Here is a 27,267-nt window from a genome sequence, read left to right on the forward strand (position 1 = left end):
ACGCCACGTATATATTCAGATGTGTGTTTTTATGGGGCTAGTGATACCATTTCCCCCCTGGAATAGCTCTGAAAGACTCTGCCTACCCATCTTCTGCAGCCCACCAACCCATCCCTGATCAATAAGAATGGCTCTGCCCACCCACTCCATTCCACCAACCAATCCACGACTGATCAATAAGAATGACTCTGCCCACCCACCCCCTGCTACCCACCAATCCACCACTGATCAATATGAACGGCTCTGTCTACTACATGCCTCCCAACAACCCACCACTGATCAAGCTTTGCTAACCCACCCCATGCCTCCCACCTACCTATTGTTGATCAATGAAAATGGGTCTTACCACCCCATGCCCCCCACCAACCCACCACTGATCAATAAGAAATGCTCTGCTCACAAGAGATGGCCTGAACTGGTCACCGGCGGACAGTTCATGGCAAACACAGCGTATTCGCATTTGGGTCGACAGGCAAACACATGGAGTGTTAAACCCGCCTCCTCTTTCAAACTGCACACACACACTGTGCTGGAGTTTTTAAAGGGGGGAAGGCTGCCGTGTGCCTGCTAACTCTGGGGTGAGGGGTCAAATTTTGCCAAAATTTGACTGCTATTCCTCCCTCCTGGTCCACCTTCCCCCTCTATAAAATCTCCAGCACGGCAGCCATTTTGCACTCTGCCTGTGTGCTGTGTGAAGGAGTGTAGGGAGAGCTGTGCTGCTGACAGACAGGGATAGCGTTAGTTAGGCCTGTGTTTTGTGCGTTCAGTGCAGTATCTTGCTGCCTGCTACTACAGCGTCCTGATCAACCACCAGTAGCCCTTAAGGGCTGGTTTATTGGTTTTTTCTGCTATTGTTATATTGCAGTTCTGTTGTCTGCAATGTATTCATGGCCCTGGAGCAGAGGGGGCCCAGATGGTACTTGATGTATTCAAAAATAAATTTCTTGTGTTCCTTCACCCTATGAATTTGTCTCAGAGCCCATGGACTATATGCAGTGCAGATTGCATGATAATTTAAATTGCCCAATTAACTCATATCCTTAACTCATATCCATATGGCATGGCTCAAGAATGCCTACATCTTATGGCCCCATGAAAATTTTGCTGTGGGGCCCCATAATCACTAGCTACGCCACTGATTCCACATCTCATGGGGCCTAAAGCTCCTCATCAGATCAATGGACCAGCAATCAGTTTCCATGAAGCAGAACATGAGGGTAGGGCCAGATGATCATATTTTAGCAGCCCTGTTTGGTTCCTCAAAGTAGATCCTCCTGAAGTTCTTTGAAGATATATGCATGTGTTTTTCGGAATTTTACTACAGGGTTCAGTATAGTAACAAAGTGACTGAATGGATCTCTGTCTGTACCGGTAAATAGAAACATTTGAGGAATGCTTTCTGTCATTTCACCATTTCAGCTGTTTGCAGAACCTTGCTATCATGGATGGATTTTCAAGCGTCTTTAAAAGCTCCTTCCAGATGCCCCCTGTCTCTGAGGACTGCCTGTACCTCAATGTCTTTACTCCAAGCAACAGGAGACCAGACTCAAAGTTACCTGTAAGTTTTGCACCACAACTGCTACTGACTCTACAAGCCTAAAATTATAGCTCCCAACTGTCCCTCTTTTGGAGGGACAGTCTTTCTGTCCCTCTGTCCCTCTTTCTTCCTCATTGTCCCTCTTACAGGACTCATTTGTTGCCCAATGCCATACTGTGCATGTGCAGGGCTGTGAGGGGCATGTGTGCATGCACTGACATGTGCGAGGAACAGAGTCGTGGATGCGGCCAGGGCCACCTAGGATTTAGGCCAAGGCCACCTAGGCCATGGCCTAGGGCACCACAGGAGGAAGGGCACCAAAGCAGCAGGCTAAACTGGTGCAGCATTTGCAATGCAGGGAGATCAGCGCCTGTGCAGCAGCCACCTTGCTCTCTGTGCACGTTTGCATTGTGGCCGGCGGCTATGTTCTTGGGCAGCATTGGAGACGGATGGGAAGAGGAAGCTTCTGCACTGGAGACGAGCTTAGTAATGAGTGACACTGATGGCTACTGCGATGTAAAGACGAGCTGGCTAACTATACAGAAAGGGGGAGGGAGGGAGGAAAGGAGGGAGGAGTCACCTGGCTACCTATACTAGAGGGAAGGGGGAGGGTTCATCTGGCTACCTATGCTGGAGAGAAAGGAGGGAGGAGTCGTCTGGCTACCTATACTAGAGCGAAGGAGGGAGGGGTCATCTCGCTACCTATACAGAAGGGGGGGGGGGGGGCTGGTGACAGTGGCCCTGTTCATGGAATGGGCATAATTACTAGTTTGCTACAATTCAGCTTTGCATGAGCAGGAAGGAACTCCCAAAGTGCCTCACTTTGCTCAGTAAGGCCTTTTCAACTCTGGGCACTGTTACAAGGAGATGGTATGCAAAACAGGAAGAAGAAAGAAGTACACGTGCACAGGACCCCGGCAAGTGTGTATTCACCCCGCCGCTGCGTCCCCCCACCCCCCACTTGGCTCTCTATACTGCAGGCACCTATCCTGGCTACCTATACTCCGGCCACTACCTATTCCTGGCTACCTATACTGTGACCACCTATTACTGGCTACACCTATTCCTGGCTACCTATACTGAGGCCAGCTTTTACTGGCTACACCTGTTCCTGCCAACCTATACTGTGGCCACCTATTGCTGGCTGCACCTATCCTGGCTACCTATACTGCGGCCACCTATTACTGACTACCTATTCCTAGCTACCTACACTGCAGCCACCTATTATTAACTACCTATTTCTGGCTACCTATACTGCATGGCAGCCCCGTTATGTCTCTCACTTCAGGTTCCCTTTAAATATGAAAATTATGTCAGTTATGGTATAGTCCCCTATGGTTATGGTATAATCCCCTATGGTTATGGTATAGTCCCCTATTCACTGTTACTACTAACGCAGGAGAGTGAATTAGGGCTGTAAATATAAGTTTATTTAAGTACACACATCCATCTTTGATTGGTCAATTTCTGCCCAATTTTACCACCTCCGTGTAGTATGAGGGCCAACAGATTCTGAATACTATCAACAGATCGTGCCGGTAAACTCTCATACTACACATGGTAAAATTGGTCAGTGATTGGCCAACCAAAGTTGAAGGTGTGTACCAGGCTTTAGCCTCGTTACCTGAGTAATTTTGTTTATTTCCTGGTGTCAGCTGTAAACATATTTGTGTGTTTTGTTGTAGGTAATGTTCTATATACACGGGGGTGGACTGTTGGTCGGAGGAGCCAGTATGAATGACGGATCTGCTCTCAGTGCCTATGAGAATGTTGTGGTGGTATCCATTCAATACAGGCTGGGGATTATGGGATTTTTAAGGTAACACATCCAGTTTAAAAAGAAACCTGTTCGAATAGAAATCGAGGAACTGACATTCCTCAGGTTGTTACCACAAGAGCAAGTTTGATGAGTTTTTTGCAGGCTTCAGTGGCATACCTTGGTAATTTGACACCTGGTGCTGGGTATTAAAAGACACCCCCACCCAAAAAAAAGGAAAGGAGTGAGTGTGGCATGCTAAGCATGCCACGCCGGGGAATGCCAGGTAATAGGTGCCCCCAGTATTGGTAATATAGTGTCCCCAGTATAGGTAGCATAGTTTCCACCAGTATAGTTGCCCCAGTATAGGTAATATAGTTTCCACCGGTATAGTTGTCCCAGTATAGGTAGCTATTATAGTTGCTCCAGTAAAGGTAGTATAGTTGCCCCCAGTATAGGTAGTATATTTGCCCCCAGTATAGTTACCCCAGTATAGGTAGTATAGGTGGCTAGTATAGTTGCCCCAGTATAGGTAGCATAGTTGCCCCAGTATAGGTAATAGTATCGTTGCCCCCAGTATAAGTAGTAGTATAGTTGCCCCAGTATAAGTAGTATAGTTGCCCCAGAATAGGTACCATGGTTGCCCAAGTATAGGAAATAGTATAGTTGCCACCAGTATAGGTAGTATAGTTGCCCCTGTATAGGTAACTTGTATAGTTTCCCCCAGTATAGATAGCATAGTTGCCCCAGTATAAGTAGTATAGTTGCCCCCAGTATAGATAGCATAGTTGCCCCAGTATAAATAGTATAGTTGGCCCCAGTATGGATAGCTTGGAAGGAGGGGCCGCAGGCACAGCATTGGGTCTCCTCCTTCCACACTCTTCCCCCTCCAGATAACAGATCAACGGCAGACGCAGCAGGCACAGGAAATTAATCAGGTTTCGGCTTTCAATCTGGAGTCAAGAAGGAATTCTTCCCTTTTAAAGAGAACCTGAGGTAGTAAGATGGGGGAAATGGGACACAGAGGCATGTTCTCTGCCTCATGACATGCCTCTGTGTCCCCACACTGCCGCTCTCTGCCCCCCCACCACCACCACCACCTGGATGCTTTCCTTGCATTGAAGGACATCCACGGCTATAATTATTAGGTAAGTCCAAAAGAGTTGATCCAGGGATTTATCTGACTGCCATCTGGAGTCAAGAAGGAATTCTTCCCCCTTAAAGAGAACCCGAGGTGGTAAGATGGGGGAAATGGGACACAGAGGCATGTTCTCTGCCTCATGACATGCCTCTGTGTCCCCACACTGCCGCTCTCTGCCCCCCCCCCCACCACCACCGCGCTATAGCCCCCCCCCCCCCCCCCCCCCCCCCCCCCCCCCCCCGAGATTGGCTATATTATTTGTCGCCATCTCAGAGGTAAACACAGGGAGAGGGGTTCCCTGTTCAAAATGCCTGCCAGGTGCGTTCATGCAGGGTTTCCAGAGCTGTCATATGTGCAAATTTAGGATGGTGTTCTTTTTTTATTATTATTTTTTTATTTTTTTCCCGGTTGAACTTGATGCACGGATCTCTTTTTTTCAACCATACAAACTATGTAACTAATAGTAGTCATGATTACGAAAAATGCATGCTAAATTTGGAATAAGCGAAATTAGAACCTATACGATCACTCGTTCTAAATCATTATTTATTTATTTTTTACCACAGTACTGAAGATGATAAGTTACCTGGCAATCTGGGGCTTATGGACCAGGTGGCTGCCCTCCACTGGGTGAAGGAAAACATTGCAGACTTTGGAGGGGACCCCCAGTCTGTGACTATTTTTGGGGAGTCTGCCGGGGCGATCAGCGTTTCAGCTTTGGTAAGTTCTGGTGTAACCCGATTTATCCGTTAGCACTGGGCTCCAGCTGAGAGGAATCACCAGACACTGACTCAGATAAAATGATCAAAGATTTATTAGTGACCTAACAGTGGTCGTAGTTGCAATCAACCTGTAACACTTCAACAGCACAATACACCTCCTTTGCACATCACATGTCAAAATACACAATATCCTAGTCTTCACAGCCGGTGCACCGGTAAAAGCTGCGAAATAAAATGGTTAAGTTACATACAAATTATATATGAAAGTTGAGCTACAAAGGTCTTCTTGTACAACCATCAACCACTTTACAGCATGTTTACTTCACAGTACCATTATTGGGGAATGGGCTGGGAAAGGGGATGGTCTACTGAGCAATTCAGTTCCTATACAGTTCTCAGCCCCTTGCAGCCAAGTCCAAGCTATATTGCTCAGCAAAACCTTGGGGGAACTCGTAACAGTTTTGAAGATGGTACTGAACAGTTTCAAAGTTTGTTGAGTGATCCCAAAAAGGATGTTCACTTTGCTCAGAAGATCTCTTAAACTCTTTACCCTTGGTAATATCCCATCAAACCCACTTTACACTTAGCACCACCTGTCTGGATAGGGCCTCCTCCCAAAATAACAAATGAAATAAAATATAAATCAAATAATAAAAAGGATTAGAAAAATAAAGGTAAACAAAACAAAATATAAAAGTGACCAATGCACCCAGCTATACCACCTAGATCAACCTCCCACAATATAACTTTCTTTTTGTGCACTTTGACTTTTAGGCTGAATGAGCTCTAATTTAGAGTTGTTGTAAAACTTGTACTCCAAGTAAGTTGACTCTGTATCTTGGTCAGATGTAAGTTCACTTCTCACTGTAGCACACTTTAGTATCACAAGACGCAATGTAACTCCTCCTCCTCCACTTATCTTCTTTATACTGTTAGGTTCTCTTTAAGACTGTGTACTCAGGTAGTATGCATAAATCACACTTTGGTTCACTTCTTGTATCAAACTCTCAGTAACACTTCAGAACACAGCACAGAATAGCACATGAACTTTAACTCTTGACTGGAATTGAACTTGACAGGAACAATGTCTCTACATCAGAACTTAATGCAAGGGGGTGGCTGTGTCAGCTCTGCGGGATACTTATGGAGGCTGTTAATGTCTCTTAGTGACAGCAAGGCCTTCACACTCAATACACTTTATATAATCCGCAGATTCCTTCACTCTTGCATCAACACTAAATCATCAACACAAGGTCTCTGTATCTTTAAAGCTTTTGCACACAAGCAGTCTTTAGTAACAGTACTTTGAACAGAATTGGCCTCTTCAGGTTGTGGGTTGCTATATTTCTATCTCAGCAAGCCTCCACTGAACACTGGCTACTAACTGAACACACACTGCAATTTGTAGTTGGCTCTAAGGCCCATACTCATCTGGCTGCCGGATTTCCTTGCTGTCCAGGCTAGCTCGGATGTGCTCCGTGCACGTTGCCTCTGGCCTCCGGTCACTGTCTGGGCCGGTTGCCGCTGTCTTACTTGCATCCGCTGTGGCCTCTCTACTGCCGCCGGGTCCCCTTTTAGCCTCTGGGGTGACTGCTGTGGCCTTTCTCCTCTGTGCCTCTCTCCCGTGTGCTCCGCAGCCTCCTGACTCTCCAAGTTCCTCCACACAAGCCAGTTCCCTCTGGCTCAGCCTCTCCTGCCCTGCCCCTCCAGAGCACCGAAAGGGACAGAGAGAGGACAACCAGCTGCATGACAACCAGGTAAGAAATAGTGTTGTCATTATGCTGGTGCCACCTCTGTCACAACCTTTGCTGTCTCTTTTCCCTGTGTGCAATGTTTAAAATTTTCAAGAAAGAAGCTCCATGCAGCTGTGCAAGCCCCGCCCACTACCACTGCTAAGCCCCACCCACTGCTGACATGAAGCTACGCCTGCTTCTGACTCAAAGCTCCGCCCATTGCCATAGGTAAGTTTTTTGCCCAGGGCTATTTGGAGTAGAGAGGCAGCTCAGTCTCCCAACATCCTCACTGACTTCTCCCTTCCCTGCACCCTCACTGACCTTTCCCTCCCCCTGCACCCACACTGAGCTCTCTATCACCCAGTACCCTCACTGTCTCCCTCCCCAAGCAAACTCATCAACCTCTCCCTCCCCTAGCTAGTACCCTTATTTACCTCTCCCTACCCTAGCACCCTCACTGACCTCTCCACCTGCACCCACACTGACCTCTCCCTTCCTCAGCGCCCTCACTGACCTCTCCATTCCCCAGCGCCCTCACTGACCTCTCCATTCCCTAGCCCCCTCACTGACCTCTCCCCCTGCACCCACACTGACCTCTCCATTCCCCAGCGCACTCACTGACCTCTCCATTCCCCAGCGCCCTCACTGACCTCTCCATTCCCCAGCGCACTCACTGACCTCTCCATTCCCCAGATCCATCACTGATCTCTCCCTTCCCCAGCGCCCTCACTGACCTCTCCATTCCCCAGCGCCCTCACTGACCTCTCCCTTCCCCAGCGCCCTCACTGACCTCTCCATTCCCCAGCGCCCTCACTGACCTCTCCATTCCCCAGCGCCCTCACTGACCTCTCCATTCCCCAGCGCCCTCACTGACCTCTCCATTCCCCAGCGCCCTCACTGACCTCTCCATTCCCCAGCGCCCCCTCACTGACCTCTCCCTTCCCCAGCGCCCTCACTGACCTCTACATTCCCCAGCGCCCTCACTGACCTCTCCATTCCCCAGCGCCCTCACTGACCTCTCCCTTCCCCAGCGCCCTCACTGACCTCTACATTCCCCAGCGCCCTCACTGACCTCTCCATTCCCCAGAGCCCTCACTGACCTCTCCATTCCCCAGCGCCCTCACTGACCTCTCCCTTCCCCAGCGCCCTCACTGACCTCTCCATTCCCCAGCGCCCTCACTGACCTCTCCCTTCCCCAGCGCCCTCACTGACCTCTACATTCCCCAGTGCCCTCACTGACCTCTCCCTTCCCCAGCGCCCTCACTGACCTCTCCCTTCCCCAGCGCCCTCACTGACCTCTCCATTCCCCAGCGCCCTCACTGACCTCTCCCTTCCCCAGCGCCCTCACTGACCTCACCATTCCCCAGCGCCCTCACTGACCTCTCCATTCCCCAGCGCCCTCACTGACCTCTCCCTTCACACTAAATGATCTCTCTCTCCACCAGCACTAAAACTGACCTCTCCACCAGAGCACACATTGACCTCTCTCTCCACCAGTGCACACACTGACCTCTCCCTTTAGCAGCACTTTCACTGACCTCTCCCTTTCCCAGTGCCCTCAATGACCTCTCCCTCCCCAAGCAACCTCACTGACACTGACCTATTCCTCTCCCAGCCCCTCACTGACCTCTACTAGCACCCTTAATGACCTCTCCCTTTCCCTGCGCCCACACTTGTCATAAGTATTTACTTATGTCTCTACATACATTTGGAGAGCAACCTAACATTGGAAGGTATATGTAATTCCCTATACTGGAAGCTAAGTGGCATTTAGGTACTTTACAAAAAAATGGGCGGGGGGTGGGGGGGAGGTTGGAAGGCAATCAAAATTTTGCTATGGGGCCCCATGACTTCTAGCTACGCCCCTGTCCCCTAGGCTAACATCTAAGGCGAAATTTAGCCTTAGATGCTAAAGTTACCATACACATAGAAATACATCAGCAAAACTTTGGCAGTGCTGATACAGGTACTGGCCAGATTATACCTGTCAGCCATTTATAAAAGGGAAGCAAAGGCTGGTTGTGTTGTGCCACAAAGGATAAAATATTCTTTAAAAATATAGAATACATATAATATAATGATACTGTCACAAATAATTCGAGTTTTCTATTCTAATTAGCAAATCAAGTCGGAAAATCAAATCCCCAAATAGCAGGAGTCATTGGAATAATCCAACATTATTAACCCCCTCCCACCATGGGACAATGTGCTGCTCCATAATTGCATCAGGAACTTGATTTCCCTACAGTACATGATTTGTTTATTAAAAAAGCACAAATTATTTTTACAGTATACATTTATAGTTACTAAATTCAAAGAGCCATTTTATTTATTTATTTTTGAATGTTTGCCATAGTGCCCCTATACGTGAAAGCAGCTAATTTTGGCACAAAGTTTCTATGTGGGGTTTCATTCTTATGGGATTACAGGTTCATATGCAGGAGATGCTTGGTTTGGGTTAGGCAGCAAGAAGAGGGTTAATATTATAATTGGGAGGTAGGGTTGGGCATTTGGAGGGGCTTATTATTATTGAAGAGGATCAGTTCATAATTAGGCCCTTCGTTTTCCTGTCTTTCTTTCTTCCTATTGCAGTTACTGTCTCCGCTGACCAAGGGGCTGTTCCACAAAGCCATCGCTGAGAGTGGGGTCATGCTAATGCCCAGTATGGTGGCCAACAAGCCCGAAGATACTCGTTTCTACCGAGAAGTATGTTTTTCACTCCTATCTTATGGAACCTCTTTGCTGCGAGCCCTGCAGACAAGTTCTAGTGATGGTCAGGTCTATGAGAACTCATGGAGAAGCATGTGATTTGTTTGATCATGTGATAAATTTGCAAAGCTCTATTTTGCAGTGATCACATCCTGCTTTAGCACATGATCACGACTAGTAAATCAGAGACTTGCCAATATGTCACCTGACCAAACTGATCACATGCTCCTTCTCCAGGAGTTCCCCCAGACATGACATCACTACAGAAAACCTGTCACAGAATTTTTAGGCAACCTTAAAGGACAACTGAAGTGAGAGGTATATAGAAGCTGCCATGTTTATTTCCTTTTAAGCAATACCAGTTGTCTGGCTATGCCACTGATCCTCTGCCTCCAATACTTTTAGCCATAGACTCTGAACACACATGCAGCAGATCAGGTGTTTCTGACATTATTGCCAGATCTGACAAGAATAGCTGCATGCTTGTTTCTGGTGTGATTTGGACTTTACTGCAGCCAAATAGATCAGCAGGGATGCCAGGCAACTGGTATTGATTAAAAGAAAATAATAAATATGGCAGCCTCCATATTCTTCTCGCTGCAGTTGTCCTTTAAAGTGATATGTTGTATGATGAGATAAGCATGTAATCCTCATTACTATGCTCCAAATCATGAGTCCCCCACTGCAAAGCTTTGATGGGGCCTCGTAGTATTCACACTAATTATCTTGGTGACCCACAACAACCTGCAGGGGTGATAAAAAAAAAGTGTCAAGCCATCATAATCGTTACACCAGTGACGTGTTGCCACAAAAACACCTGATCTGGAGGCTGGACCCCTTTATTGGAGGGAGGGAGGGTTAGCATTTAACCTCTTGAGGACTGCAGGGCTAAACCCCCCTAGTGACCAGGCCATTGTTAGTGAAATTGGCCACTGCAGCTTTAAGGCCGCACAACACAGCACACAAGTGACCCCCCCCCCCTTTTCTCCCCACCAACAGAGCTCTCTGTTGGTGGGGTCTGATCGCTCCCCCCATGTTTATTTTTTTTTAATCAATATTTGTGTTGCTGCTTTTTTAAAAAAAACAAAACTGTTGCTTTAAACCCCTTCCCTCCCTCCCTCCCACCCCACAGCCGGCCAATTACGGTGATCGGCTGTCATAGGCTTCTGCCTATGAGAGCCGATCGCTCTCTTGTCCCCCAGGGGGACAGCCATGTCACACGGCTGTCCCCAGTGCAGCGCTGCTGCTGATCGCAGCGCTGCACAGAGTAAATAGACGGCGATCACGCCGTCTAACAGTCTCCAGAGCGGCAATAGCCACTCGGTGACTGAAGTCGGGGCGGAGCTCCGCCCCTCAAGCAGGAGATGCGCGCGCACCCTGCGCGCAATCTCCTGCAAATCCTAGCCCCAGGACTTTACGCCAATCGGCGTTAGGCGGTCCTGGGGCTGCCGCCGCGCCCACGCCCATTGGCGTGACGCGGTCGGAAAGTGGTTAACCTCCTTGAGGGTTATCCCGAGCTGAGCTCAGGGTAACCTGCGCAGGAGGATTGCTCAGGCCCCGCTGGCCCGATTTTCACAATTTTTTTAATTACACGCAGCTAGCACTTTGCTAGCTGCGTGCATAAGTCGATTGCTGCCGATTCGCCGCTACCCGTCACGCCGCCCCCCCCCCCAGACACCTTGCGCAGCCTGGCCAATCAGTGCCAGGCAGTGCTGATGGGTGGATCGGGATTCCCTCCGATGTCCCGACGTCGGCAACGTCATCCCACCCGATCGCCATGGCGACAGGGGAAGCCCTGCAGGAAATCCCGTTCCCAACGGGATTTCCTGCTTGCGCAGATCGCCGGCGGTGATCGAAGTAGGTAGGGGATGCTGCTTGTCAGCGGCTATCATGTAGCTAGCCCTAGGCTAGCTACATGATTTTAAAAAAAATAAATAATAAAGTGCTGCGCTGCCCCCTTGCTGCAGTAATTGGAACGGCAAGGGGGTTAAGGCCCCTGTGCAGGTGCAAGTGCTGTTCCCCTATAGTTATGCCACTGTTCCTGAGCCGAACTACAGACTATTCAATCCTTATTCTCTCCCTGATCCCAGATAAGAGTTTATAAAACTTATGACGAGGCCGTTCTGCCCATGATACCAAGTGAGGCGACTTCCTCAGGAGGCAGAAGTCTGGGGGCAGCACCAGGCAGAAACAGGAAGTGAGGAGTGCCTGGCCAATCTATACTGGGGGCAACTGTACCTAGCTACCAACACTGGGGGCACCTATAATTAGCTACCTACCTATACTGAGGGTGTTTTTTTTTTTGGGGGGGGGGGGGGGGTTGAGCTCACTGCAGCTATAACGTGCAGTGCAAATTGTCAGGTGCTGTGCGATCATTTTAATTCCGGGGGGGGGGGGGGGGGCACAAGGTTGCCTCAGGCAGAAAAAAGTCTAGAACTGGCCCTACTTCCTTACTTCTGAGTGGCTGTGGGAAGCATTTCTTACAAAAGGGAAGATGGAAAAAGTGAGACGACAATTTCAGTAAGTTATTACTCATGTTATGTACAGGAGAAGGAACGCCTCAATTAAAGCGGAATATAACCCTGCATTTCAACTTTGCTCTAAAATATTATTTACAGCATATTATATGCAAAAAGCATTTTTTTTTTACTAGACCAGCATTGGAAGGGTTAAACACAGAGGTTTAGAGAGATATGCAGAAGTTCAGATAGATAAATTCTATTTAGTTGAATGTATCTATTGATAAATGACACACTTTTGGCTGTCCTCCAAGCTCCTTCTCAGTGAGAGAGAGTGAGTCACATACAACACTTAGATACATTTATGTAAACAAAATGTATCTATTTCAGCTTCGGATGTGTCTGCAGAAATCTCCAGGAACTTTAAAGGGGAACTGAAGAGAGAGGTATATGGAGGCTGTCATGTTTATTTCCTTTTAGACAAAACCAGTTGCCTGGCAGCCCTGCTGATCCTCTGCCTCTAATACTATTAGCCATAGCCCCTGAACAAGCATGCAGCAGATCAGGTGTTTCAGTGGTTCAGACTTATAAGTCTGATCTGACAAGACTAGCTGCATGCTTGTTTCTGGTTTTAATCAGATACTACTGCAGAGAAATAGACCAGCAGGGCTGCCAGGCAACTGGTATGATTAAAAGGAAATAAACATGACAGCCTCCATATACCTCTCTCTTCAGTTCCCCTTTAAAGCCCTGTGTAACCCTTCCAATGCTGGTCTAGTAAAAAAAAATATGCTGGTTGCATATAATATACTGTAAATAATGTTTTAGAGCAAAGTTGAAATGCAGGGTTATATTCCGCTTTAAGAGGAAAAGCAGACACCAGTGAGAGCCAATTATTTTTGTATTTATTTACATTTAAAATAATTTACTTGTTAATCTCATGTGTGTGAATACATATTTCTGTTCCCTGGTAGATGGTGTCGGACCTGTTCGGCTGTAACCTGGCCTCATTGGTGGAATGCATAAAGTTGAAATCAGAGGATCAGATCTTGGATGTTGCTAGAAGAATGGTATGGTCCATCCTTTAGAGATATGCTGTATGTTTTATGACTATTATGCTTTATGTAAAGCTCATCTTCGAGCAGCGATACACATCTACCCTCTGATATCTCAGGCAATGCTACCTTTGTCAAATGAGGTTCCTGCAGCTAAACATCTGGGTTTCAAGGAAAAGGATGGAATGTTTAAGGCTAGTTTCACAACAGCAACCAGTGTTTTGAATGTGTTGTGATCGCATGATCACAACACAACGCTAAATACAGGATTTGTAGATATCTGTGATAATGATAGTTAATGAGCCTTCATGTAATTCTTGGCTGCAAATCAAATCTTAAAGAGAACCAGAGACAAATAAAACAATAGATTTATACATACCTGCGGCTTCCTCTAGCCCCATCAGCCTGGATCACTCCCACGCCGCCTTTTTCCACTGCTTCTATCCACCGGTACCGGGTCCCATCATTTTGGCCAGTCAGGGCCAGTCGAAGCAAGCGCAGTGCACTCTCTCCGAGTCCTGGCTGTGGGAACGTACAACTGGCCGCGTCCGGCGGAAGTGACAGGACCCGGTACCGCGATAGAGGCGGCATGGTAGCGGATGGGGCTGGAGGAAGCCCTAGATATGTATAAAATCTTTTTCCATTTTTCATCCTCATTCGTCTCTGGTTGCCTTTAAGTGAGGCTCTCTAGCGCTCTTTCTGTGGCGGAAATATGTATTGCAAGCAACTGTACTGAAAAAAATTGCTTACGCGCATGCGCACCGTAAGGCAAAAAATATCTGTGGCACCACTGGCTTACCGAGACCTGGCTGAATGACGGCATTCCTGACAACTCCATTGTGGTGCCAGGCTATGACCTTCTCTGCTCTGACCATGACCAAGCACTGTCTGGGAAGAAAAGAGGCGGCGGCATATGCTTCTACGTTAACACCCCCTGGTGCTCCAGTACCACCACCCTCAGTATAATCTGTTCCCCTGATGTTGAGTTTATAGCCATAAACTGCAGGCCTCAGTATTCCCCCAGGGAGTTCACCTCCATCGATCTCTAGGGGTCTATATCCCCCCTGACGCAAACACAAAAAATGCCCTGAGTGCACTCAGCAACAGCACCACCAAGTGGGAAATTGCCTTCCCAGAGGCCCTCTTCATCATCCTGGGAGACTTCAATAGCGCAAACCTGCATCAGGAGATGCCCTGCTTCAAGCAACACATCTCCTGCCCCACCAGGAACCGCAACACCCTGGACCATTGTTACATGACCCTTAAGAATGCGTACAAGGCCACTCAAGGTGCTGCACTGGGGAACACCGACCACAGCCTAATCCACCCGATCCCCACCTATAGAAGGTACCTTGAAACTACAAAGCCTGCCTTAAAGACCGTAAAAAGGTGGACAGCTGAGGCTAAGATGGAGCTACAGGCCTGCTTTGAATGCACCGACTGGTCGGCCCTAGAGGCACCCTCCCTGGAGGAATGGGCAGAGAACATCACCTCCTACATCAGCTTCTGCGAGGAGATGTGTGTCCCATCAAAGACCTTCAAGATCTTCCCGATTAACAAGCCGTGGTTCAACAGTAAGCTGCACTGCCTCCGGAAACTCAAGGAGGTGGCGCACAAGCACGGCACCCCAGACGAGTTCAGGGTTTCAATGAACGCCCTAAGTCGTGAATTGCGCGTTGCAAAGAGGGCCTACTCTGACAAGCTGGGTCACTTCCTCCAGTCAAACAACCCACATGAGGTGTGGAAAGTCCTCAGAGCAGCTACAAACTTCAACCCCCCCCCCCCCCCCCCCAGCATGCGACCCCCAGCACCTTACTGTCGGTTTGAACACCATCCCAAGCAGCTTGCTAACCCAGCACCCTCAACAAAGCCCTCCCCGAAGGTCCAGGTTGACCTAGTGCCAGTAGTGGGTCCAGGAAGCAGATGTTTTCCATCACCTCCGCAGACTCAATGCCAGGAAAGCAGCCGGCCCAGGCGGCATGTTACCAACTTGCCTGAGAACCTGCGCAGACCATCTGGCCCCCACGCTCACCTCCCTTTTTAATAGGTCACTGGCGGAAGGCAGTGTCCCCTCCTGTCTCAAAAGGTCCACAATTATACCGGCCCCAAAAAAGCCTGGCAGCACAGAACACAACAACTTCAGTCCTGTCACCTGTGGCCCTCACCCCCATAGTCATAAAGATCCTTGAACGTCTGGTTCTTGCCCACCTGAAGCGCCTCGCCAGTCCCCTCCTCGATCCACATCAGTTTGCATACATGGCCAACAGGTCCGTGGATGACGCCATCAAAAGACCAAACCTACGTTAGGATCCTGTTTCTGGACTTTAGCTCTGCATTCAATACAATCTGCCCAAACATTTTGATCGGCAACCTGGCACATCTCGGAGTCAACTCCACACTCTGCGCATGGGTAAAGGACTTCCTCTCAAATAGGATGCAACAGGTGAAGCTTGGTAACTGCTTCTCCAGTGTGAGCACTACCAACACAGGTGCTCCGCAGGGGTGTTTTCTGTCCCCTCTACTCAGGGGCGTAACAATAGGCCCTGCAGCCCCTGCACCCGCTGGAGGGGTGGCAGCATGAGGGGAAAGCCTTGCCCACAGTCGGCGGAGAGAGGGGAAGTTCCCCCCCTCTCCCTCACCTCGGGGCTCTCCCCTCTGCGCTCCCCTCCAGCTAGTTATCGTGTGTAGGCAGCGGGCAGCAGCGGCGGCGGCAAGATACATACCTTCTTCCTTGCGGTCCATCGCAGCCTTTTCGCTCTAGCGGCTGACGTCACTTCCGGAAGTGACGTCAGCCGCTAGAGCGAGAAGGCTGCAATGGAACGCAAGGAAGAAGGTATGCATCTTTCTGCCGCTGCTGCCCGCTGCCCACACATGGTAACTAGCTGGAGGGGAGCGCAGAGGGGAGAGCCCCGAGGTGAGGGAGAGGGGGGGAACTTCCCCTCTCCCCGCCGACTGTGGGCAAGGCTTTCCCCTCATGCTGCCACCCCTCCAGCCCCCCAAAACCGGCCACGAGCGGGGCCCCCCGGGGGGGGGGGGCGCTCTGAAATTCTGCAGGGGGGCCCTGCCTCTGTTCTCATTGTACACCAACAACTGTACCTCCTCCACTGACTCCGTAAAGGTCATTAACTTTGCCGACGATACCACTATCATTGGGCTCATCGGCGAGGCGGGGGAACACGATTATCGCAGCGAGATAGAGAGAATCTGCAGCTGGTGCGAGGTCAACAAGCTCATCCTTAACGCAGCCAAAACAGTGGAACTGATCTTGGACTTCAGGAGACACCCCCCCCCTCCCCCACACACACACACACAACAACCAATCTTTATCAACGAGATTGAGGTGTCCAGGGTTTCTAGCATTAGGTTCCTGGGAACAACCCTAACAAGCGACCTAAGGTGGGCACAGAATACCACCAAAATCCAGAAGAAGGCTCAGCAGAGACTATTTTTCCTGCGCCAATTGAAAAAATTTGGTATGCCTTAGGAGCTGCTGTCCAGCTTCTACACTGCCACTATTGAAGCTACCCTCTGCTCCGCCACTATTGTGTGGTATGCAAGAGCAACCGCCAGTGATAAGTATAAGCTTCAAAGAGTTATTAGCTCAGCGGAAAGGAACATTGGCTCTCCTCTGCCACCTTTAGACCGCCTCTACACCACTAGAATGAAAACAAGGGCTAACAGGATCTCCCAGGACCCGTCCCACCCAGGCTTTCGCTTCTTTAAGCTCCTTCCATCGGGCCGACGTTACAGGACCATCCGCCCAAGGACTAACAGGCGTAGAGACACCTTTTTCCCCAAGCAGCCCTCCTGTTGAACTCCTGCCTCTCGTCGGTACGCTAGCCGCATTCAGGTCAAATTAGCCTGGCCGAGGCACAATAGAGCCCGGGCCAGTAAATAACCCAGGTGTCACCCTGGTGCACTTCTTGCTAGAACTCTACTCAAGGTGCTGAACGAAGTCACTTATTTCTTGAGCAGCACAATATCCAAACCCAGAGGACTTCTGCTCATGAGCCAACCGCACATTGTACTGCATCGACAGTTAAAACTGTGTGTTACTTGCCTGTCTTGTTTGTATTATTGTTATTGGCTTATGCCTGTCTTGCTTGTATTATTGTTATTGTCTTATGCCAATCTCTGTCTTTGCTCTGTTGCCACTGCCATGTGAACCACAACCAATTCTGGGTACGACCTCGGTCGCACTTGGTGAAATAAAGATTCTGATTCTGGTTCTGATCAGGTACGAAATGTTCCATAGACTTACATTGCCTTAGCGTTACCCTGCGGTAAAAACGGGTAATGCAACGCAATGAAAACGTTCTAGTGTGAAAGGGGCCTTATTCATGGCCATTGTCACAGGTACACCATAGGTCCCAATTGTCCCTTTTTCAAAGGGACATTTCCTCTTTGGGAGTCATATGCCTATTTCTTCTTCCCTCTTTAACCTCCCTGGCGGTGCATTTGTGTCTGGAATTATGAGTAAAAAGCGGTACATTTTTTTAGAATTTTCGGCCTCCATTTCTTATATCATAATTTACCAAAATATGACAGAATAAAAGCCTGGTAGACATTCTGCATATAAATAAAAGACTAGATTTTTAAATTTTGTGAATTAATTAAATTTATGAAGACACTTAAACATTTTTAAACTGTACAAATAAGAGAGTAGTCAAAATCAGGGCAGAGGTTGTGCAGGCGGCAGACAGAAAGTAGTCAAAATAAGGGCAAAAATCGGTAACAGTATGGCAGAAGCACTTAGCTCAGAAGCAGCTGGGAACCAAATGACTATATTGTTACCATCCTGTGCTTTCAAATAAGCTTTTCTGCCATCTCTGCCATGGCAGTCAGGTGACACAGGGAAGAGATCAAATTGCAACTTGTGATTAGAGACAAATGAGACTAAACTCTCTCTATATATACATGTACATACAAACATGTACATACATACATGTGCATACATACATACATACATACATGTACATACATGAACGTACATACATGTATGTACATGTATGTACATGTATGTATGTACGTACATGCATGTATGTACGTATATGTATGTATGTATGTATGTATGTATGTATGTATGTATGTATGTACATGTATGTACATACATGCATGTACATGTATATATATATATACAGATACACAGGGCGTTTCGCTCTTTACTCATTACTTTTGGACCTGAACATCTTCAGGTGCACTTTAAAAATTAGCCCCGCCCCCACCACGTGATGTCACGATGCCCCCGCCGTCGTGCACTGATTGGTCGCCAAGTCCCCGGAAGAATAGAGGGGACTTGGGAATCCCGGCGGCCCAAAAAATGAAAAAATGCACGAAAAGGTTCGGGGGGAGAAGCCTAGGTCCCGCTGGCAGCGGGACCCAGTGCTACAGAGCAGGAGTCTGATTTTTGACAGCCTGACCTGAGCACGGGCTTACCGCTGCGCACATAGAAATCACAGCCCGTGCTCACGTCGGGCTTACCGCCAGGAAGGTTAAGGACTGATTTACAGATCTATATAAATATATGTATTATTCTACCTTAAATGTTTTATGATAGGGATCTGGTTTCCTGAATTTCTTATCTCAGTTCCCTGAAAATCAGATTCTGGCAAACCAAGAAGAGATAATGGGTCTATTGCCTCTCTTTACAGGGGAAGTTTTACAACTTTACATAAGTAAAGTGTAAACACTTTCCTGACAAACCTTCTACAGACACACTTTGTTTTCTAAGAAAACTCAAACTTAAGGGGAGCTCTGGAGTAAGCCTTTGTGCACATAGTTTCATGTGAATGGCAAATCTGTCACAGGCTGCCAGGCTCAGTTCACACCACAGTCCACACACAAAATCATAATGTTTTCCATAATAGAAATCAATGAATAAACAGACATTTCAATGCATCCACTGTTACATATATGACCCATTCAGACTTGTCTGTTTTTAAGGCCTCTTTCAGGTGGGCAGCTGACAGGAGGTGACTTCACCCACCCCCACCACTGGTCAATGAGTGTGTCTGGGGAGTGTGTTTGGGTGGAATGTGCGTCTCTAGGTCTATGAGTGTAGGAGGGTGCTTAGTTTAAAGATGGCTACACACACTGTAACCACTGTACTCTTGCTCTTCCTCTTCTCTCCTCCTTTTAGTAGACTATATTTTACTCAATGTACCTCATGGTAATTCGAAGATACGGCTGTAACAAATGAAACAATATTTTTCTCTTCATGCAGCAATTCTTACCATTTCCAACCAATGTGGACGGTGTCTTCTTACCCAAACCGGCAGAGAAGATAATGGCCCATAAGGAGATGCATAGGGTTCCTCTCCTGCTGGGCGTGTGTAAACAGGAGTTCGGCTTTATGTTGCCTCAGGTGATTGGCTCTAGCAGTAATTGTTTATCAGAATTAGGGATGTGCACACAAATGTCCTCAAATTCCAATTTTCACATCTGAATTTTGGAATTTCAAGTTGAAAATTGGAAATGAGAATTCCACCATCTAAATTCTGAAAGTCTCATAAAATTACTTTGCATAAGGCACAAACCGTTTCCTGCAAACTAGTGAAAAATGTCTACTAAACATGCTCACATGTAGATTTCCCAACCTGATCTGATGACCATAATCTGCCCAAATCAGATAAACGTTAATAGGATATGTTGGGGCAAAAGTCACACTAGATTTGTTGAGCAAAAGGAGTGGTTCCCTCTGCAAGCACTTTTATAAGCACTTGGAATTTGAAAAACTATTGCTAATTTAAAGAGACACTGAAGCGAAAAAAAAATTATGATATTATGATTTGTATGTGTAGTACAGCTAAGAAATAAAACATTAAGATCAGATACATCAGTCTAATTGTTTCCAGTACAGGAAGAGTTAAGAAACTCCAGTTGTTATCTCTATGCAAACAAGCCATTAAGCTCTACGACTTTCAAAGTGGAGAGGGCTGTTATCTGACTTTTATTATCTCAACTGTTCCTGGACTATTTACTTTTTCTCTGCCAGTGGAGAGGTCATTAGTTCACAGACTGCTCTGAAAGAATAATTTTGAATGCTGAGTGTTGTGTAATCTGCACATATTATAGAATGATACAATGTTAGAAAAAACACTATATACCTGAAAATAAAAATATGAGAATATTTTCTTTGCTGCTAATCTTCTAGTAATTATTCATAGTACACAACCAATTCACTATATCATTTTTTTTTTCGCTTTAGTGTCTCTTTAATTCTATGTGTGTGTGTTCTCACTTGAGTGATGTAATTTTTGTAAAAATCCTCGATCAGGCGGCCAAGTTGCTGCACCATCCCATTCCATAAAATTATCAGTGTGTAGGCACCCTAAATCAGGCCCCACATATCTCGCTCAACTTCCAACAACCGGACAAACTTGACTGATATTTCACTAGCCAATCAGCAGGCACTTCATAGAGGGAGTTTGTTACAATGTTCAGCTGTCATCATAGGTTTTGCTGTGACCTTTTTATTTGCGCTTTGTTGGCAGATCCTGAAATTGCCGGGCACAATGTCAGGAATGGACAGGAGCACCGTGCAGCAGGCACTCAGCGGCCTACACTTGCTGGTAAGTTACATGTATCCCCCACTAGTGGAAGCAGGGCCAGGATAAGGTCCTCCAGCTCTATAATAATTTAAACATTCGCTTTTCTCCTGTTGGACTCAAAGGGTTTAAATCTGCGTAACCACCTGGAGATTTTCCCGACGACCGGCGATTTTCAAACGCCGCGCAAGGTGGGTACAGGCGCACGATCGCGAAAGTCGCCTAGTGTCGCGCTGATGATGACGGACCGATGGACGGATCTCAAATAGGATATTTGAGATCCCTGACGACACCGCGCAAAGTGCCATGATCATGGAAGTCTTGCTCACGCTATGGACAGTTGTCAAGGGGACATCGTGGGAGCCATCAGGCGGCGAGTATGAAGCTTAAGAGCTGCAGAAACGGAGGGCGTGATCAGTAAACCACCCGGCAGTGCCAAGTGGCGGTCGTAAGGTGGTTAAAGAGGAACCTAACTGAACATAGCTTAATGAAAAAAAAATATATTTTTAATAATATTACTTCATAAATGATTTAGTCAGTTTTTGCCCATTGTAAAATCTTGCCTCACCCTTTACATTCTGCAATATATCACAGGTGGCAACATTGTTAGTGCTGTCAGGTGCATCACTGCGGAATGTTTGTTTATTGTGTGTTCTGAAGTCAGAAGATACAACACCAGAGGCCATATGCAATTCACCTTTTCACCTGTGTTTTCTCCTAGGTGATATTTTCAGAACTTGTCATAAAATGCCTTCAAAAGCCACCAGCAAGCAAGAAAATACTAAGAATAAATTTGATAGCATTTTTTCACCAACATTTGGGTACTTTTTCAATTGTAAAATGTTGAAAAGTTAGTTTAAAGAGAAGATAGAACTCAGGAGGAAAAGTTAATTGCATATGGGCCCTGGTCTCCCAGAATACTCTGGGAGTAGAATCCTGCTTAGCTAAGCAGCCTAGGCTAAAGATCCCTGGGAGGGCAGGGCTACATACCAATATACAGCAATATATAGATACAGGAAGTATTTCTGATGTTGAAACCAGAAAAATGACCATAAGGGCCCGCTTCCACTAACCGTCGCGATTCCACAGAGTTTCCCCGTACATGAATCGCACGGGGAAACTCTGCCATAGGGGAGACTGGCTTTGCCGGCGAATCGCTTGAAGTAGCGATTCGGCAGGTACTAGCTGCAGAATTCGCTGCGGAGGCTGCGAATCCCATAGCCGTGCATGGCACGGCTCATGGGATTCGCCTGCAATCCCGCCCACCCGCTCAGTGACGGCGCGCGTACGCACGCCGCACTAGTGGAAACGAGCCCTAAAAGTGGGTGTCCTGAATGATTGACCACATACTGCTATATGTCACTAAGTTTTATTGTTTACTTACAGAGTTTGACCCCAAAAATGCTGCCGCCCATCTTGGATGAATATCTCACCGGAGTCAGCGATCCCTTTGAGTACCGCAACCGATTTCTGGACATCTGCGGAGATATAGTGTTTGTCATGCCTAGCCTTAGGACCGCTAAATATCACCGAGGTGAGGATAGGGCTGGGCACCAGTGCGGGACCTTTCATAACGTTCTTCAGTTTATATTATTTCTATTTCTAAGAATAGATGATGATCATCATATACTGTAAATGGTCAATGAAATCATTAAGGATGAAAGGGTCAGAATTATTACATTAGAAAACAGAAAGTTTGACTCTTTAGGAAATCTGTCTGCAAAAAGGGTTGCCACCTAGCCGGTTTTTGGCCGGCACAGCCGGAATTTTCATCTGCCGGTATGTAATTTGTACCAGCACGTCATTTGCCGGTAAATGCATCAGCTGAGCTGACCCGCAGTTCTCTTCTGTTCCATTTCCCTAATTAGATTGGCTGCTATACCACTGCCAGCCAATCATGATTGAGTATAGCTCCACCCACCCGGACTGCAAATTGTTACCTTAACATGTTCTGTTACAATAAAATCCAGTACATTAGTGTGCAGACAACATTGTAAAGCTAAAAAAGTACAAAAGTTATGAAATACATACCATTGTATGGGCAGAACATTCACATGCAGCAATGCAGTGCCATTAACTATGCAATCCCGCAGCCAATCAATCTTTTTTGAAAAATGGTTCAATTCCATTAATTTGATCTAATTGGTTAGCGGGAATTCGTCCATTAATGGGCATGACCGATCGCTTCTGATCCATTACCACAGCAATCGGAAACAATTGGCTGCAGGATTTTACTGTTAACCTCCCTAGCGTTCTGAACAAGCTAGGCTCGTCCAGAGACGCTGGAGGTCACCGCTCAGGCCCCGCTGGGCCGATTTGAATAATTTTTTTTTAAACACGCAGCAAGCACTTTGCTTGCTGCATGCCTCACCCGATCGCCGCCGCCCGCCGCCGATCCGCCGCTACCCGCCGCGATGCAGGGCCCCCCCAGGCGAGACCCCGTGCGCTGCCTGGCCAATCAGTGCCAGGCAGCGCTGAGGGGTGGATCGGGTCTCCCTGTGAGGTCACGACGTGCGTCGTCATGGTGACGGGGGAAGCCCTCCTGGAAATCCCGTTCAGAGCGGGATTTCCGGACAGGTGATTGCGCCAGCGGGGATCGGATGGGTGGGACGGAAGCCGCAGGGAGGGGGGAATCATGTAGCTAGCGCTAGGCTAGCTACATGATAAATGAAAAAAAATTTTTTTGCATAAAACGTTCCCAGCAGAATGCCAGGCAGGTTAATGACCACCATTAGACTGAGCAGTTCTGATTTTGCACAGCACTGAGTTTAGTTAATTCTGATGATTTTGCTTCTATTGCAGACTCGGGAGCTCCTGTCTACTTCTATGAATTTCAGCACCGCCCGTCCTTGTTTGACGGTGTCAAGCCCGATTTTGTGAAGGCGGACCATGTGGATGAGACAATCTATGTGTTCGGAGGACCCTTTCTGAGGGATGGTGTTTTGCTTGCAGGTGAGTGCAGCTACATGTGAGCAATCAGCCGCTACTCTGGCAACTCAAAAAACTTTGCAGAGTGAGTGCGGCTACATGTAAGCACCCAGCCACTACTCTGACAACCCAAAAGACTTTGCATAGTGAGTAAGGTTCTGTTCCCACTAGAGCAGAGAACGGAAATTTTTTGTCCGTTCTCTGCTCATCGAGTGAACTGCTCCTGTTTTATAAATAGGAGCTGTTCACACTTGTCCCTCTGCAATGGATCCGGGAGATCCATTGCAATAAGCGGACCGCATTTCTGTACAGTCCGTGATAATCCCGGGCAGGTGGATGCGTTCACCATATAGTCTATGGGGGAGCACATCTGCCCCAGGCTACAGCTGGACCACGGCAGACATTACATTGTCCGCTCTTACTGGTCCAGCACAAGTGAGAACCGAGCCTCAGGCTTGGTACACACATAAATCTGCACATTTTCGGTTAAGTCCTGTCTTGTCCTGTCAGCTGTGCATCAGTTTTCTATCAGTATTACCAGACAGGATTGGAACTGCACACATTTTATGCGTGACCACACCCACAGAAAACTGATACCAAACGGACAGAACAGGATTGGCCTGGACTGGACATATACACCTTTTATGTGTGAACCAGGCCAAAGATAACTCATACAAAACTGATGCCAACTGTCAAAAACTGACAGGACAGGGCTGTACACCCTTGTATGTGAATCCAGGCTTGGGTGGGTGTACATAAAACTCAATTTTCATACTCGCCTCCCGTGTAGTCTATTCATCAATCTCTCTCTCCTCTCCTGCATCCTGTTTGCCCACTGTGATCAATGGAAATCTTCATCCTCCATTTTGAAAATGGCCACTACACTATAACTGTAATATTGCTACTTGAGCCATAGGGATACATGGACATTACCTTGCTCATCAGTTGTCCTTTCAATTATAACTGACAAGATAAGCATAATGATCCGCACCACCTTCAGTAAAAGTCCTTATTTATTGTAAAATAATAAACATTTAAAAAGCAGAACAGCAGGGCACGACAGTCCACTGTTTCAGGCTATTGCCCATCCTCAGGTTGCCCAATAATAAACTTTGCTTGTTCAGACAACCAGTTATATACATGCAAACATCCAATCAAAATCAGTAAACAAATGAACGGACCTGATGGGGAACATCCAATTTAAATACTAGATACATGCCCCCATCAAGGTAAATGAATATAATTGTTCACAACATGTCAAATATATAATAAACTTATGGATATCCACATCGTATATTGCACTGGTCTAAATCACATATAAACATTACCTTTATTAAAATGAAGTCCCTGGATTATCCAAAACGGGGCAGCCAGAATCCATAAACATTCCATTATTTACATAAATGTTAACTCCTCCTTGTTGCCATCCAAAATCACCAATCATCCGGCAGAAACTTGAAAAAACATCAAAATAATTGAACAAAAACGAAACCGGCTAGAAACGCCGACCAGTAAGGGAATCCTTCTCAAGTCACGTGTGTCCCATGACGCTATCAACCAATAGCATCCAGGTCCTGTTCCCCCAGTTAGTTACGTCCGCAATCACGCCCCACCTAGGGGGGGCGGAGCCAAAATTGTAAACAAAAAACGCCGACCAATAGATCACCCGGCAGGATCCGCCCCTCGAGTGTATCACTATCACGGGAGGGGAAACGCACATACAAAGTGCGTATAGAGTACGTGCTAGTAACTTAGCAACAGTAAACAAAGGCGGCGACCAATCGATCGCCAGACCATACACACCCCCCGTGGTACCACCACTCAGAGAGATGTATCAGAAACCCGCTCGTAGAGAATGAACAAGCCGGCGTGATCATTGGCTACAGGCTAACAGCGCCGACCAATGATTCACAATGTTGTGATCCGCCTCTCTCCCCTGTCTAAACAAAGGGAAATGTCAGCTAGGAGAGCTGCCCACCGGTCAGCGGCATATGAACCAGCCGCAAACCAGAGAGCAGCCCCACCACAAGTTGTGTTCAGCAATCTTAATAGGAAAAAGTTAACACCTCATAAAAAATACTATTAATTAGAAAAAAAATACTATTAATTAGAAAAAATCCTTTTTTTGGAAAACTTTTTTAGAAAAGACCTTTATTTAGAAAAAACTTTAATTTAGAAAAATTTCTTATATATAAAAAAATGGATCCTGGCCAGCCCATAAAGGATCAATTCACAGGGGATATACCTACCATAAACTGACAGGACAGGGCTGTACACCCTTGTATGTGAATCCAGGCTTGGGTGGGTGTACATAAAACTCAATTTTCATACTCGCCTCCCGTGTAGTCTATTCATCAATCTCTCTCTCCTCTCCTGCATCCTGTTTGCCCACTGTGATCAATGGAAATCTTCATCCTCCATTTTGAAAATGGCCACTACACTATAACTGTAATATTGCTACTTGAGCCATAGGGATACATGGACATTACCTTGCTCATCAGTTGTCCTTTCAGTTATAACTGACAGCAACTGATATATTTCAGTCCTGACAAAATCTTGTCAGAACTAGAAGGAATCGTTGTAAGAAGAAAATGGTGAGCTTCTGAGAGGTACTGATGGCAAGGTAAGTACCGTATTTTTAGGGCTATAAGACGCTCCTAGGTTTAGAGGACAAAGCCCGGGGGAAAAAATTTTGAAGGGGCATCTTGTGTATTATGCCTTCTTTGTACCTCATGCCCACTTGTAGCTCTTGTGTCTCCCTGTGTCCTCCTGTGTCCCCATGTGTCCTCCTCTATGCCCCTTTGTATCTCTCTTGTGTCCTCTATGCTCCTTGGTGTCCCCCTGTGTCCTCCTCTGCATGGGCACAGTACAGGGAGTCCGACATTGCGGCGGGTTGGAGGTTCATATTGGCAGGTGTTCACAAGTCATGAACTCCCCGCATTTTGACTATAAGACGCAGTGACTTTTTTCCCCACTTTTGGGGAGAAAAAGTGAGTCTTATAGTCCAAAAAATACAGTATGTAATATTTGCAGGTACATCATGTGTTTATTTTAAATAATTTTACTCAGTTCAGGTTCCCTTTAAGAGCTGGTTCGCAGGGACAGCTCCTCATTTTGCCGTATCCAATCGTTTTTCTGTTACAGTGTGAAAAGCGTTTGGCAGTTTCCTGTTGTTTCTTTTTTGCATTGTGTTTCAGCCTAGGGGGGCTGTAAACGCTGCCAATACCAGAAGTTACATGTGGCATCTGAGAAATCTCAATTGACTGCATCGCTTGACTTAGGCCTAGTTCACATTATAAATAGTCAGCGAAATCGCAAGCACTGAGTGCTTTTGTGAGCGCTTTTCCCTGCGCTTTGCAGAGGGATTTGCGCTTTTCTAAGCGCTTTTGTTTGGCGATTTTTTTTCTTTCTGACGACAATCAGTGAAATCTTTGACCTGGAACTAAATGAATACAATGTATTTATTTTAAAAAATTACTCGCCAAATCGTTTTTCAAATAGTTTTTCAAGTATTTCCCTATACTTTGTACTGAAGCACAAACGCTCAGGAAATGGTGCAGGAGCCGCGTTCGTGATTGGAAAGAAAGCTCATCGCGCATGTGAGAATACTCACACTAGGCAATATTTCTCAAGCGCTTTTAAAGCGATTTTAAAAATCGCCAGCGCTTTTCAAAATCGAA

At 46.9% G+C, this 27,267-nt stretch overlaps 1 protein-coding gene across 1 annotated transcript in view; it reads left to right on the forward strand.

The window, feature by feature from the left end:
- Positions 1-27,267, forward strand: part of LOC137538543 (fatty acyl-CoA hydrolase precursor, medium chain-like) — a 63,705-nt gene that overhangs the window by 33,132 nt on the left and 3,306 nt on the right. Inside the window, exons 3-11 of the mRNA XM_068260779.1 lie at positions 1,420-1,558; positions 3,223-3,356; positions 5,001-5,154; positions 9,482-9,595; positions 13,032-13,127; positions 19,336-19,476; positions 20,606-20,683; positions 22,046-22,193; positions 23,462-23,611. Coding sequence (XP_068116880.1) covers positions 1,420-1,558; positions 3,223-3,356; positions 5,001-5,154; positions 9,482-9,595; positions 13,032-13,127; positions 19,336-19,476; positions 20,606-20,683; positions 22,046-22,193; positions 23,462-23,611 — 1,154 coding nt within the window. The remainder of the gene's footprint in view (positions 1-1,419; positions 1,559-3,222; positions 3,357-5,000; positions 5,155-9,481; positions 9,596-13,031; positions 13,128-19,335; positions 19,477-20,605; positions 20,684-22,045; positions 22,194-23,461; positions 23,612-27,267) is intronic.

Source organism: Hyperolius riggenbachi, chromosome 11 (assembly GCF_040937935.1).
Source record: "Hyperolius riggenbachi isolate aHypRig1 chromosome 11, aHypRig1.pri, whole genome shotgun sequence".
In the NCBI taxonomy this organism is placed as follows: domain Eukaryota; kingdom Metazoa; phylum Chordata; class Amphibia; order Anura; family Hyperoliidae; genus Hyperolius; species Hyperolius riggenbachi.